Source organism: Callospermophilus lateralis, assembly GCF_048772815.1.
Source record: "Callospermophilus lateralis isolate mCalLat2 chromosome Y unlocalized genomic scaffold, mCalLat2.hap1 SUPER_Y_unloc_1, whole genome shotgun sequence".
NCBI lineage: Eukaryota > Metazoa > Chordata > Mammalia > Rodentia > Sciuridae > Callospermophilus > Callospermophilus lateralis.
Window position 1 is genome coordinate 382,614 of NW_027510163.1, and position 15,391 is coordinate 398,004.

Below are 15,391 nucleotides of genomic sequence, written 5' to 3' on the forward strand. Positions count from 1 at the left end.
TTGTTTCACTCTGTTTCAGTTTTGTTTGGCATTATCTTCTTGGGTTGTATTATAGTTAGAGTAGAAAAATTCAAGTAAAAGAGAAGGTCTCTCGAGCTAGTGAGAGGAAAAAATTCATGTAAAAGAGAAGGCCTCTCGAGCTAGTCAGACAGAGGAAAAAAATTCAATTAAGGGCTGGGGATGTGGCTCAAGCGGTAGCGTACTCACCTGGCATGCGTGCGGCATTTAACATACTCATGCCTCCTGTCAGAAACATAAGCATGAAAATGAAAAGTCCCAATTATATAAAAAGAGGGTCTCATGGTTTCGGATTCCCACCAACCAGTGCGGCTTTGCCAGCATTAATTGTCACTGTGACCCTGTCAAGACAGTGAGTGGAAGCTGGGGATGTGGCTCAAGCGGTAGCGTGCTCGCCTGGCATGCGTGCGGCCCGGGTTCGATCCTCAGCACCACATACAAACAAAGATGTGTCCGCCGATAAATAAATAAATAAATATTGAAATTCTCTCTCTCTCTCTCTCTTTAAAAAAAAAAAAAAAAAAAACAGTGAGTGGGAAATCGCCTTCACCATGGCTCAGTAATAAATGACCACCAGACTAAATCCCCAGTACTATTTATAGATAGATTCAAACATGTGAGCACTTTCTTCACTTTGAATTGGACAAGAAATATTGATTTACCATATTTCACATTCAAAGAATTTTTCTTTTTTTTTCTAAGAATTTTTCTACAGAAAACTTATTACATGTTAATGAGTGAAAGCTTATTAACAGAAGACTTTGCCAATTGTTTTCATGACTATGATTTCTCTGCACTATGGGTTGCTTCATGTAAGTGAAGCTGAGCAGATGTAACAAATGCTTTTCCACATTTTTTACAACCATAGGGCTTCTCTCCAGTATGCTTTCTTCCATGAACCTGAAGGTAATTGGATGTTGAAAAGGCTTTGCCACACTGCTTACACTCATGGGGCTTTTCTCCAGTATGAGTTTGTTCATGTGAGTGAAGGCTACTGGATCTAGCAAAGGCTTTGCCACACTGCTTACATTCATAGGGCTTCTCCCCAGTATGTGTTCTTCTATGTCTGTGAAGGCCACTGGATGTAACAAAGGCTTTGCCACACTGCTTACATGCATAATGCTTTTCTCCAGTATGAATTTTTTTATGTAAATGAAGGCCAGAGGAACGAGCGAAGGCTTTGCCACACTGCTTACATGCATAAGGCTTCTCTGAAGTATGAATTGCTTTATGTGAGTGAAGGCCAGAGAAACGAGTGAAGGCTTTTCCACACTGCTTACACTCATAGGGCTTCTCTCCAGTATGCGTTCTTCCATGAATCTGAAGGAAACGGGATCTAACAAAGACTTTCCCACACTGCTTACATTCATAGGGCTTTTCTCCAGTATGAGTTTTTTCATGTAAGTGAAGCTCACTGGATCTAGTAAAGGCTTTGCCACACGGCTTACATTCATAGGGCTTCTCCCCAGTATGTGTTCTTTCATGTCTGCGAAGGCTATTGGACCTAGCAAAGGCTTTTCCACACTGCTTACAAGCATAAGGCTTCTCTCCAGTATGAATTTTTTTATGTGAATGAAGGCCAGAGAAACTACTGAAGGCTTTTCCACACTGCTTACATTCAAAGGGCTTCTCTCCAGTATGTGTTCTTCCATGAATGTGAAGGGAAGAGGATGTAGCAAAGGCTTTTCCACACTGCATACATTCATAGGGCTTTTCTCCAGTATGTGTTCTTCCATGAATGTGAAGGGAAGTGGATGTAGCAAAGCCTTTGCCACACTGCATACATTCATAGGGCTTCTCTCCAGTATGAGTTTTTTCATGTGAGTGAAGGATACTCGATGTAGCAAAGGCTTTTCCACACTGCTTACACTCATAGGGCTTCTCTCCAGTATGCGTTCTTCCATGAATCTGAAGGTAACTGGATGTAGTAAAGGCTTTGGGACACTGCTTACATTTATACAGGTTCTCTCCAGTATGTGTTCTGTGATGTATTCTAAGTGAACTGGGATAAGCAAAATCTTTCTCACATACCTTACATTTGAAACGTGCATTCCCCGTGTGTGTGATCCTGTGCCTTTGAAGACTTGTGTGTGAAATAAAGGTTTGACCACCTTGTTTATGTTGATAGAGTTTCTCTGCAGAATGAATTATTTTATGTCTTCTAAATAAAGAGGAGAAATTAAAGGCTTTCCCACATACCTCACATTGAAAAGGTTTTCCTCCACTGTGTGTTCTCGTGTGTCTTTGAACATCTGGGAGAGAAGAAGAGGCTTCACCACATTGTTGATATTCATAGGGTTGCCACCCAGTATGAGTATCTTCATGCCTTTGAATGTCACTGGAACAACTGGTGACTTTCCCACATACTGTACTTTCATAGGGTCCATCTCCAGTTTGTATTAACATTTGTGTGTGAACACTTTTAAGAAAAACCAGGGATTGCCTGTGCTGTTTAAATTCACATGGCTTCTCTTCACATTCCTCAGGCTTGTAGCTTTTGTGTTCAGAGTGAGATGTGATCTGCCTATGAAGGAATGAAGGGCATATGAAGTCCTTGGCACACATATAACAACCACATGGACTTACTCTATTAAAATTTTTCTTTGTCCAGTTAAGAACTGGAATCTCATTGAAAGTTTCCCCACACTATCTTCTTGGCTATTGAAGTTTACCACATGGCTTCTTTGAAGAATGACCAGCACATTATCAATGCTTGATTCATTCATGATTTTATATTTATTTATGGGTCCTAGGCTTACATCACTACCAACATCAGGTAAAGGCTAGGTTTTCTGATTTGTTCAAATTGCCTGAAACTCAAGATATCGAAAGGAAACATTCCTTTGCAATGCAGCCCCCCTATACTAATTATCTAAATCCTGATATTCACATGCAATTTCATATACTTTTGGCATGCCAAGTACTGGAAAAGACTGAATATCTGTTACCGTTAAGTATATATTTCTAGTAAAAAAAACTCTTAAAAGAATAAATACATTTCAAATTATGCATACTTCTTGGGTTGGTCTGTTTTAAAAATTATATGACATTCTCACATTCCCTCAAGAACTCCTCTTGTGAGCAAAATTACCTTAGAATAATCTCGGAATTTTTGATCTCATCTTCAATGTTTTTTTCATGCCATTTGTTTTCTAAAATGAGAAACCAGAACAATCTTTATGAATTTTTAGGAGACAGAAATGCTTTGCCAAACTTGTAGGTGCCTTTTATGCTGCAATAATTTTACAATGGATTCCCTTCTCATGTTTTGTACAAATGACCAAAATAAACATGAATTCTCTATTTGATTAAAAAAAATCATAATTACCTATAAAAGCCAGGTTTCTTATGACTTCCAGCATCACATCTCTGTAAAGGTTCCTCTGGGAAGGATCCAGCAATGCCCATTCCTCCTGGGTGAAGTTCACAGCCACATCTTCAAAGGTCACTGAGATCTAAAATATTCCACAAATGTTTACTGGAGGTCAGGAGAGATTGATAGCATCAGAAATATGTACTCAACGTGCTTGGTGTCCACAGGATTGTCTGAAATTCTGATTAATTTCATGATTTGGTCCATCAAATCTTTCCTGCAGTCAATTTCTTACACCCATTCCAACACTAGAAATTGGCTCCTCAGAAGCCAAGCATCATAGTGATTTATATCCTTCCTTTGGTGAGTTCACAGGAAGTAAGAAAGACTCCCAGATCACTCCTAACTTCTTTATTGGTTTCACCTCTATTACATGTTCTAGAATCGTCCTGTATGGTGCAGAGCTAATATAAGCACTTCTGATAGTACTTATCTTTAGAAAAGAAAGGTGATGAGTAGGAAATTACAGGAATCATGAAACTAACCATTTGACAGACATTCTGGTGGCTCCCTGTACCTACAAGATTAATATAGATAACATAGAATTTACTGATGTCTTGTTTCCTCTGAAAGTCTATTGTTCCATACTTAAAGAAATGCCTAGAACCAGCCCCCACCCATACTCTCTGGGCATGGGGTCACTAAGGAGATTCCTTCACAGACAACATTTTGACAACTTTTCACATAAGTTGTCACAATGTGTTAACTGGAGATTGAGCTCATCCTGTGTGATTACACTAAGAACAACTAGAAGTTTGCAGGTGCTTTACTCAAGAACAAATTAGTCAACTAGCTTAGTATTAAATGACCAAAACAAACATGAGTTCTCCATTTGATTAATTTATTAATAAACACAATAATTTTATAATTTCCTGTGGTTACTGTAAAACCAGAATGGAGTAAGTGAAAGATGGCACATGTCTTAGAAATAACTCGATGACCCAAAAATGTCACCTTGTCCAAGTGACAGTCTTACAAAGTTTTATAACTCTCAAAACAATCTTCTTAATAAACAGCAGGTACTAGTTTTCTAAGTCTCATAGCAATAATGAATGTCCAATGACTCTCAAACTCTTCTTAACAGCAGCCGGTTCACTACCATAATGTACAGTCATGAGACACATACCAATGCTCTGTTCAAGGACATTTTGATCAATGTTGGGCCACATGTGCAATGGTTGTCTGTTGTGAAAGACATTCATCCTGGGTGTAGGAATGGCGCTGCAAACAAACCTAAGGCAGAAACGCTTCCAGAGTGTGGTAAAGCAACAAGTTTCTAGCCCAGATTCCTGAACTGTGCCACACAGTCTGGGTGTGAAAAGGCCACCATGCACATCAGTAAGCATGCTATGATGTCTGCACAGTGATGGAACAGGCAAAAAGAAAATGTCCCTGCCACTGACACAGAACCACACTCAAGGACTGAAAACATACAGAAGCACCCCAAACAATCAAGAATGCACAATTACACCCAGAGACAGCAGCCTACCTCTGTGAGGACAATGATGGAGACAGGAGGGCTTCATGGGCTTCTGTTAGAGTCTGTAAACAAGTCAGGATGGCACCTGGTATTTTGCCAGAGAAATGTTAAAGTCTGTAAACAAGACTGGATGGCGCCTGGCAAAATGCCAGAGGGAGTGGTTTGTAAAGTAACAAAAGCGAGCCATTAAGTGTGGAGATTCCTGATTGGTTGACTGCTGTATCTAGTTTATGCTAATTAAGATAAGCTGTGCAAAATGTATAAATACCTCTGTTATCCTACAATAAACGGCTCTCATTCCTGCTGCATCAACGTACACAAGTCATTCGTCACCCCCCGGTTATTTTGCTGCAGCCGGGCTGCGGCAGGCTTCAACCAAAGGGGAAAAACACTGAGGTCTCAGGGTCACATCAACACTTCACATGAAATAAGCCACACCCCTACAAGTGCTACACTACAAGTGAAATCCCATGTACGCTCAAAGAACATGAGAGCTAAAGCAGAAATCAGATCAGAAGCAGCTGAAAAGCCTCCAGGGAAGGGGACCTGAAACACAGGACTCTAAACAAACACAGGACAAAAAGGTGACTCAAGAGAAAAGGTGACCTTTTTTTTTTGTTGTTGTTGTTTTTGTTATTATTATTTAGTTTTTGGCAGACACAACATCTTTGTTTGTATGTGGTGCTGAGGATCGAACCCGGGCCGCACACATGCCAGGCGAGCATGCTACCTACCGCTTGAGCCACATCCCCAGTACCAAGGTGACCATTTTTAAGGAATACAATGTAAAAGTTCATCATGGGAAATTCATAGAGAGCACCAGATGTGGTGCTGTATTGGTATCTAAGTCATCCAATGCAAATTTCTGAAAAGGAGCTAAAAGCAACCATTGAAACTGCTGCTTCAAAAAACCAGAGAAAGAAGAGCAAGGAAACCTAAATTAATCACAGGTAATTAACAGAAGGTGTTGATGAAACTGCAACCAGGAAATGAACAGTCTGCAAAATCAAGTTCTTCATGAACATTAGCATCACTGATAAATTGACATAAGGCTAAGAATACAGAGGACCGGGACTGGGGTTGTGGCTCAGTGGAAGAGTGTTTGCCTAGTGCTCGGTAGAAAGTGGGTTCAATCCTCACTGACACATAAATAGAAAGAAATAAAAGTGTAAAATATACAAAAAAAAATTAAAGAAAAAAGCAAAAACGGGCTGGGGATGTGGCTCAAGCAGTAGCGCGCTCGCCTGGCATGCGTGCGGCCCGGGTTCGATCCTCAGCACCACATACAGACAAAAATGTTGTGTCCGCCAAATACTGAAAAAATAAAATATTAAAATTCTCTCTCTCTCCCTCTTTCTCGCTCTCTCTCACTCTTTCTTTAAAAAAAAAAAAAAAAAGAAAAAAGCAAAAAGAACTGAAAACCTACTAACAGATTTAAAAGTGTCATCATCAACAATGCATTGGGGCTGGGGATGTGGCTCAAGCGGTAGCGCACTCGCCTGGCATGCATGCGGCCCGGGTTCGATCCTCAACACCACATACAAAGATGTTGTGTCCGCCGAAAACTAAAAAATAAAATATTAAAATTAAAACAAAAACAAAAACAAAAACAATGCATTGGAATTGAAGATTATCATAAACATGCTTGACACAAATTAGAAACTTGCAGAAACTGAACCATTTCTTTGAGAGAGACAGTCTCCTACAACTTACACACAAGGGGAATACACAAAACAAATGAGCCCATGGCTGCTGAAAAAAAAAACAGAATCAATAACTAATTACTACCCAAAAAGGCAAGGCAAGGCTCTGACATCTCAAACAGGCTTCCATGAGACACTTAAGAACTGCCACCAATTTTCTAATTTTTTTTCCCAGAACATAGAAGCTGAGTTAACACCTCCTATTTCTTTCTGAAGCATAAGTTACCATATTATCCAAATTAAGTAGATAAAGAAAAGTATTAAATAGAAAACTATGAATGATGCTCATAATCATAAATGCAAAAAACTGGGCTGGGGATGTGGCTCAAGCAGTAGCTTGCTCGCCTGGCATGCATGTGGCCCGGGTTCAATCCTCAGCACCACATACAAGCAAAGATGTTTTGTCTGCCAAAAACTAAAAAATAAATATTAAAAATTCTCTCTGTTTCTCTCTCCTCTTTCTAAAAATAAATAAATAAATAAATGCAAAAAACTGTACAATCAAGCCATCACACTCCAGGTGTCTATGCAAATGATGTGAAAATTATGGGCACAGAAACCCTCACTTCAGTGACTACAGCAGCCATTTCCAGAGCTGCCCAAAGCTAGACGCAAGGAAGATGCACCTTTCAATAATGAATGGAAAAGCTGCAGTTTATTCACATCAAAGAACATCACCCAGAAAATGAGCTCTGCAGTCTAGAAAGATACAGCACACTTAAAGGCAGACTGGTAAGTGAGAGAAGCCAGTTTGAAATGGCCAAGTGCAGTAATATTCCAAGTCAAGAACATTCTGGAAAAGAAAACATTACAGATGCACTAGAGAACTAATGGATGATAGGGACTTAGGGAGCAGAGAGGGATGAAGGAATGAGAAGGAGTAATGAACAGGGGGAACACAGGATTCCCAGAGCAGTGAAACTCTTCTGTATGACATTATCTTGTATACTATGTGACACACACAATCACATCACACAGACGAGGAACCCTAAGGTAAAGGATGAAATGTGTTGCTTCATCCATTCTATTTATCAAATGTTCAATACTGGTTTAGTAAGTAACAAACACCCTACACCAATGCAATATGTTGAAAACAGTGGAGACTATCAGCTGGAGAGAAGGGGTATTCGATACTATGAGTAATGTCACATTAAATTGTCACCTTGATTGGATTAAAAGATACCGATGATTAATCAGCTTCTGGGTGTGTCCGTGAGGGTGTGTCCATGAGGATGTGTCTAAAATGATTGGCATGTGGAACAGTGAACCAAACTGAAGAACCTCCTTAAGGTAGGCACCACCATCCAATAGGACCCTGTCTTGGGTGGAACAAAAGTTGGAAGAAGAAGGAAGCAGCAGCAGAGCAAGCAAGCTCCTTTCTTCTCAATGGGTTCTTTTTTTTTTTTAATATTTATTTATTTTAGTTTTCAGCGGACACAACATCTTTGTTTGTATGTGGTGCTGAGGATCGAACCCAGGCCGCACTCATGCCAGGCGAGCACGCTACCGCTTGAGCCACATCCCCAGCCCCCTCAATGGGTTCTTTTTTTTTTTTTTTTAAATATTTATTTTTTAGTTCTCGGCGGACACAACATCTTTGTTTGTATGTGGTGCTGAGGATCGAACCCGGGTCGCACACATGCCAGACGAGCGCGCTACCGCTTGAGCCACATCCCCAGCCCTCAATGGGTTCTTGATGGCTGCTGCAATGGCTTAAGGATATCAGGCTTTGTCTTCTTCACTCTCCCAAAGTGGACTCTGCCAGTGATTCTCCAGGGAGTTTCCAGAATCTTTGGTCTGGACTACAGCACCATTGATCCCTCTTGTTCGGAGGCCTCCCCTTTTAAAATCATACTTCCTCTTGATACTGTTCCTCTAGAGAACACTGACTAATAAACTATGTAAGCCTAAAATTGCTCATAAAAACAAAATTTATCTAATAAATAAGTAAATAAACTACCAAGCCATGAAGTTTTACAAATATATACATAAGAAACAATATTATGGGGCTGGGGATGTGGCTCAAGCGGTAGCGCACTCGCCTGCCATGCGTGTGGCCCGGGTTCGATCCTCAGCACCACATACAAACAGAGATGTTGTGTCCGCCGAATACTAAAAAAAAAAAAAAATAAATAAATATTAAAATTCTCTCTCTCTCTCTCTCTCTCTCTCTCTCACTCTCTCTTTAAAAAAAAATAAGAAGAAACAATATTATATGCTAAGTACCTTTTATATAATAATGCAAAAATAAAGCAAAGAGGAAGAGTCATAGTTACAAATTTAAAAACTATGAGCAAAAGCAAGGAAACTGATTTTGAATACTATTTTCATCTGGAGAAATTTGGATTATAATTCTTCAAAACTCATTCCAACTGCTGGTGTAGAGGTGTGCATCTGTAATTTCAGCCACTAGGGAGGTCAAGGCAGAGAAATGGCAAAAGTTTGAGGTCAGTCTCAGCAACTTAGCAAGACACTCAGAAATTTAGTGAGACTGGTTTTCATCAAAAATAAAAAGGGGGTCGGGGACTGTAGCTAAGTGGCAGAGCACTTGCTAACGTGTGAGGCACTGGGTATGATCCTCAGCACCACAGAAAAATAAATAAAATGAAGGTATTCTGTCCATCTAAAACTATACAAAATATAAAAAAGAAAAATAAATTAAAAAATAAGAAGGGCTGAGGATGTGCTCAGTGGTCAAGTGCTTGTTGGTTTATTCCCCAGTAAAACTCCTGCCCAACTCCAGAATGCTGCTCACAAATTGAAATTCATTTCTGGAGGATAACTAAGCATGAGCAAGTCCATGGCATCAATCCCCAGCACTCAATAAGTAAGCAAATAAATAAACAACAGTCTACAATACTAATTCTCTTGGGTTGGAGAGTAGCTCAGTAGTAGAAAACTTGCCAAGCATGTATGTGGTCCTCCCTCAGATCAATCTCCAGCAGGCCAAACACACACACACACACTGAAATACAAGTAGTGAGAGATAAAAATGATTATAATACAAAAGGTACACAATTAGAGGCATAAAATACAACAAAATCAATGGATAAACAACACACTTTCTCACAAAGAAGATTGAATATTCCCATGATCTACACTCTCTTAAAAAACACAGAGCATTTCAGTAAATTCTGTGAAATTTAGGGCATGATTTACTGTATTTTGGAGGTAAACATAAGAAAAACTACATCTAAAAAATTGTAGACTGTATCTAAGACCAGCCAAAATGTTGTACAGGACAGAGAGAATAGAGAGAGACCATTTATGTTGCACCCAAATTTCATAAGCTAAAAGGCCAGCTCCCAAAGAGGTGGCCCTAGGATGATGCATTTAGGAGGGAACAGGAATCAGGTGACATAGTGGAAGTGCTCTTGAGGGGATCAGCACCCTTATTTAGACACATGTATCTCCCCTTTCCAGAAAATGAGTGTCATTTACTAATTCACTGATATTCAGTGATTAAATGATCATACTTGGATATTTCAGGTATTGCCAAAATTGTCCTTAAAATTTACAATGAAGACGGGTGTGATGGTGCACAGCTGTAACCCCAGTGGTTCAGGAGTCTGAGGCCCTTGGCTATGTAACAAGACTCTGTACCAAAACAAAGAATTAAAAAGGGGCTGGTGGATAAGCAACTCTGGGTTCCATGCCTGATACCAAAAAACCACAGTTAACATGTACCTGCCAAGTCCAGACAACAACAGTGAAAAACCGTCATCCCTTTGTCATCACCTTGTGAAGGACAGATACTAGTTTTCATGAAATCACATTCATAAAGTTATCCACCACTATTTTTGTAGAATTGGACTCAAATTCTGCAGCAACAATGCAAGACAGAGTTTCTCTGTATCTTACGTGGCATTTTGGAATCTAGGGTTGGATTTCAATTTGAAATCAATGAAAAGACAAGATTGAGTCTAACAAAATTTCTATACATACTCAGGGGTAGCAAAAGGTAAATTAGGTAATTAGATGTTTTCTTTTTCATTCCTTTCTTTCTTTTTTGATACCCCCGAGATGAAAACCAGAGACATTTTACTACTGATCCACATCCCCAGTCATTTTTATATTTTATTTTGATACACAGTCTTACCAGGTTGCATAAGGCCTGGATAAGTTGCTAAGGCTGTCCTCAAATTTGCAACACTCCTGTCTCAGCCTGTGGAGCAGGAAGGATCACAGGTGTGCACCACTGTACCCGGCTATAAGTTGGGATTTTTAACAATGGAAATGTAACTAGATTTTTTAAAATCCACTTCTTTCTTGTCTCTTTAATAATAGTCCATCCCATTTGGCTCTGAATAAATAATCCTGACCCTCAGATAAGTGAACACAACATTTCAAAGTGATACACAGAAAGCTTTGGTGCTGAGGGAGCACACATGTGTCAGGCTCAAGGGGCAGGGAAGGTCCCTGACACCTGGGACATGCTCCCTCCTGGTCTTGCTCACTGAAAGCCTCCAGGATCACTCTCCCATGAACCTGGATCATGACTCCAGTCTATGAGACTTTCAGGTTTGCACAGCTCTGCACTGGGGTGGGTGTTGCTTATGCTCTGGGAGAGGTTGCACTTCTTCACACTGTGAGAGACTGAAAGGGCAGGAATCACTGGTGACCTGGCCCCTCAGCACCAGCATCCACAGGCTGACTGTCCACCTGTCTCCAAGGAATGGGAACAGAGCTTTGGAAAAACAAGGTCCCAAGGATGTAGCTGTCTAGATGAGGCCGGTTCCAGGAGATTCCTCAGCCCAGGGGCCCCAGCAGCTTCCCTGAGAGGCTGCACCCCACACCTCAGGCTGTCCTCTAGGAGGAGCTGACCCAGGGCCTGAGGTTCTGTTCACCCTGCAGGGACCAGGGCACCTGTGGGCACCTTGTGGAAGCTCTAGGAGAGGATAGTGGCTGAGGACATGGGACCCTGTGAGGTGTCCAAAAGGAACCTCTTCCCAAGACATCAGACATGGTGTCTACACCTAAGGAAGATAAAAGGAGAAGCTGTGAACTCAAGTTCTCTATACAGTTGCAGCTACATCAAAGAACCTTCAAAGTACTTGATTTTGGCCAACCAGACCACCATGAGGGTGGAAAGGCAGGGTTCTGTATGGAGAGCAAAAATTATCTTGGGCTATCTTAAGTCCTTTCATAGCCAATTATCTTGGTTTCTGTATCAGAACAGAATTCTCGAAACTTCTCAGAATATATCACTAACCGTACCAGATGCCTAGTCTCCAAAATCTACCAAAGCTCAGAATGCAATAACAGACATAGAGAAGAAATTTTCTCTATTTTATTTTCTGTACCCCATCAATCTGATGTTCCTACCAAAGCAATTGGTTAATGCAGTGATACACAAGTTCCTTTTATAGAAGTTCATGTAGGCCAGGTACAGTGGCAAACAACTGTAATCCCAGCAGCTTGAGAGGCTAAGGTAGGAGGACTGCTATATTTAAAGCCAGCCAAACAACTTAGTGAGACCATAAGGAACTTAGTGAGATCACATCTGAAAATACAATGTAAAAAGGGCTGGGGATGTGGCTCAGTGTTTAAGTGGCCCTGGGTTCAATCCCTGGTATATTAAAGAGAAAGGAAATAAAAGAAAGAAAAGAAAGAAAAGGAAAAAAAGAAAGAAAAGAAAGGAAGGAAGGAAGGAAGGAAGGAAGGAAGGAAGAAAGAAAGAAAGAAAGAAAGAAAAAAAGAAAGAAAGAAAAGAGGGACACATATATCATTCAGGTAACTTGAATCCATGTTCTTTAGTATGGTCATTAATATCTGGGTTTAAATGAACTATTTTCTGTAGCTGGGGTTGTCAATGCCTTTAATCTCAACAGCTTGGGAAGCTGAGGCAGGAGGAGCACAACTTTCAGGCCAGGCTGGGCAACATAGCCAGGTCCTTTCTGAAAATCATATTGAAAACAGCTGGAGATGAAGGACAGTAAATGAATCAGACATTATTATAGTGGCATCCTCTTTTTTCACAGCAAATGTTAACTGGGTTTCTCCAGAAATCTTCACCATGGCTAATTTTAGAACTGTCAACAAGAGAGTGTCCACAAAAAAGTTCAGTGTAGATAAACTTCCTATTTTTGAGTTGCCCTATTTTACTGGGCCTCTAGTATGGGATAAATTAGCACTCCAAGTGCTGGACTCAAACTTCCCTTACTAGTTTTACACACTTGTATCCAGTATAGTAGTTCATAGAAATGTGAAAACAAGGCCTCTGGCCTTGAGCTGGGCTTCACAGAGAAGTCACCAACTAGGCTTCATGGAAACAGCTGGTGGGGGAGGAAAGAAAGGGGAGAAGAAGCTCTCCTCTTATCAGGTGCTGTCCTTGAAGGGTTAACTTGCCCAGAACAGAGAAAGAAAAAGCTGCTTTTATGTTTGTGATGTCACAACTTGACTATGTTGACTCCATTTTGTGAACTCAGTCATGACATTTAAAAAGGTCATGACTGGGGCAGTTTGCATTCTTTTGTTCATGAAAATCCCCCCAAACACAGAAATCTATGGTACCAACTGGGGACTAACTGACCACAACTTTCAGGCTTGCTGGCATTGCCTGAACCTCCAAACGTCCCGTTTGTGGTTTTTGTGCTTAAATATAGAGCCAAATGAAGGCAGTGGCACCACTCTGACCATGTCATTGTTTCGAGAGCAGAGTGTCTGCAACTGGGCAGCAATAAAGGCTTAACTGGAATGAGACTGTGTGGTCTGAGAGTTATTTGAGGGTCTCGGTATTACAATGTGAACTTCTGAGTCCCTCCCCTTACATGCTGGGTATAAGATTCTGAAACCACCTGAACTTGGGGTTCAGGGGATGGATTGATTGATTACAGCAAAAGCAGTGCCCTCTGAGACTGGCTGCAGCCAGATAAAACTGTTTCTGGCTACCTTCAGTGCCTTGCCTCCTTTGTCCCTACATCATTATTACCCTGTGTGCTTACGTGGCTACACGACTGGTGTGACTCTACATCATGGACTATCAGAAAAGGGAGCAGTTATACTCTATTGATGAAGCCCACGATTCCATATCCCTGGGATCTATAAACAACCTCCTTATTCCCTTTAAGGCAGTTATTTTGACCAAACATAAGGAAGTTTTAAGTGATTATTCTTTCCCCTCAAGTATAATATTCACAAATAGAAAACAAATGCTTTCAAAAGTGTTGTTCTTGCCAGGGACAGTGGCACAGGCCTGTCATTCCAGATATGTGGGAGGCTGAAGCAGGAGGATCACAAGTTATGGCTGGGGAGGGAGGGAGGAAAGGAGAGAAGGAGGGAGGGAGGAAAGGAGAGAAGGAGGGAGGGAAAAAAGAAAGGAGGGAGGGAGGGAAGGAAGTAAGGAGGGAGGGAGGGAAGGAAGTAAGGAGGGAGGGAGGGAAGGAAGTAAGGAGGGAGGGAAGGAAGGAAGGAGGGAGGGAGGGAAGGAAGGAAGGAGGGAGGGAGGGAAGGAAGGAAGGAGGGAGGGAGGGAAGGAAGTAAGGAGGGAGGGAGGGAAGGAGGGAGGAAAGGAAGATTCTTTTCAATATTTCACTAGATGAAAAGTGACAATTAGCAGACGGTGTCCATTTGAACCGAGTGGGAAGAACGAACGTCTGGTCGAGCTGTGAGGTGGAGGGAAGGTGGGTTTTAGAAGGCAGGAGGCGCCTGCAATTTGGAGGACCTACAGCAGCCTCCGGAGGAGCTCCCCTGGGAGGAGGAAGGTGCATTGTGGCCCTGCTTCCTCCACGTTGGGAAGAGTGGGTCGGGCCAGCAGTAGGGAGCAAAGGGGACACCAGGGACCTGAGCCGCCCTTCCAAACCCAGGGAACCAGGGGACAGGACCCAGGGTCACCCGGCAGCGTGGACTCCCGCCCTCTGAAGCTCAGCCGCCGGCCCCAAGGCAGGTGCTGACCCCGCACCTTCAGCCCTGGTCGCAAACTCACCATTTTTGGCTTCCGTGGTGCCCAGTGTCCTCTGGAAGAACCTCCGGGCACCCGAGATCCCCGGGTACACAGGCAGCGGCAGAATCACCTGGGTTACTGGAGCAGAGAACTCGGCTGGAGAAGGAGCAGCCCGGTGGGTGAGGAAGAAAAGACCGCGAGATTGCGGAAGCCCGCCCTCCCCCTTCCTCTGTGCACTGATTGGACAGTTCCCCCCAGCATCCCGGATGGACGGCCTCCAGGGCCGCCTCTGCATCGTGACTGACAGCCAACGTCATCCAATCACTGGCTGAAATTGGGTAGAGTGACAGATGCTAGGCCCCAGCCCTTTCCAGGCGGAGCTTTTCAGCTGTGCTGGGAACTAATCCAGGTGGGAAGCCTTGGCTTAGCCTCAGGTACAGAGGTGACGCCTGGCGCTGAGCTAGGCTTCAGCCCTAGAGTGCTTTCCGAGCCTGGCGAGGCCCTGGGTTTAACCTCAACACAAAAACAAAGCACAGCTTCTCAGGGAGGCTCAGGCTGGAGGAGCCCAAGGTCAGTGAGACCGTCTCTTAAAATAAAAAGAAAAGGGTGGGGTTGTAGCTCAGAGGTCCAGGTCAAGCCCCACTGGGTTTATTCCCCAGTACCTCAAAGAAAAAGAAAGAACTATGTGATATATATTTTTTTCCAGCTGATGTGACCTCTAGAGACTTAGAAAGACACAGTCTCCAAGTTTTTGAAACACTATTTAAAGGTATCATATGTATGACCCATATATAATATATAAAAATGAGAACAATTTGAAATCTATTTTAGTAATTCTCTTCACCTCCTGGCCTCTGTTGCTTTGAGGAGGCAGCCTGAGCTATGAAAGGAAGCAGTTGGGGTTGGCTCTGATGCGCAGGGTTCCATCCCCAGCA

The 15,391-nt window shown here is 42.1% G+C and overlaps 1 protein-coding gene across 3 annotated transcripts; it reads right to left on the bottom strand.

Annotated features, from left to right (window-relative positions):
- Positions 1–607: 607 nt before the first annotated feature.
- LOC143639929 (uncharacterized) lies at positions 608–14,625 on the bottom strand. 3 transcript variants are annotated; one of them, XM_077107958.1, is made up of 4 exons: positions 14,499–14,625; positions 3,347–3,473; positions 3,110–3,170; positions 608–2,542 (listed from the first exon to the last, which is right to left on the bottom strand). In XM_077107958.1, exons 1-4 carry the CDS (start codon positions 14,499–14,501, stop codon positions 799–801), a joined length of 1,935 nt encoding a protein of 644 aa, XP_076964073.1. In that variant the 5' UTR covers positions 14,502–14,625; the 3' UTR covers positions 608–798. The 3 variants fall into 3 exon arrangements, with proteins under 3 accessions (XP_076964073.1, XP_076964075.1, XP_076964074.1); XM_077107960.1 differs by lacking the exon at positions 3,110–3,170 and adding an exon at positions 4,881–4,956; XM_077107959.1 differs by lacking the exon at positions 3,110–3,170.
- Positions 14,626–15,391: the final 766 nt, after the last annotated feature.

What these genes read in the sequence shown, in the direction of transcription:
- LOC143639929 (XM_077107958.1), bottom strand. An exon ending in AAGAAACCTGGCTTTTATAG is followed by an intron (nt 3,171 to 3,346) that starts GTAATTATGATT and finishes TTCTCATTTTAG; the next exon opens with AAAACAAATGGCATGAAAAA. An exon ending in AATTCCGAGATTATTCTAAG is followed by an intron (nt 2,543 to 3,109) that starts GTAATTTTGCTC and finishes ATTCCTTCATAG; the next exon opens with GCAGATCACATCTCACTCTG.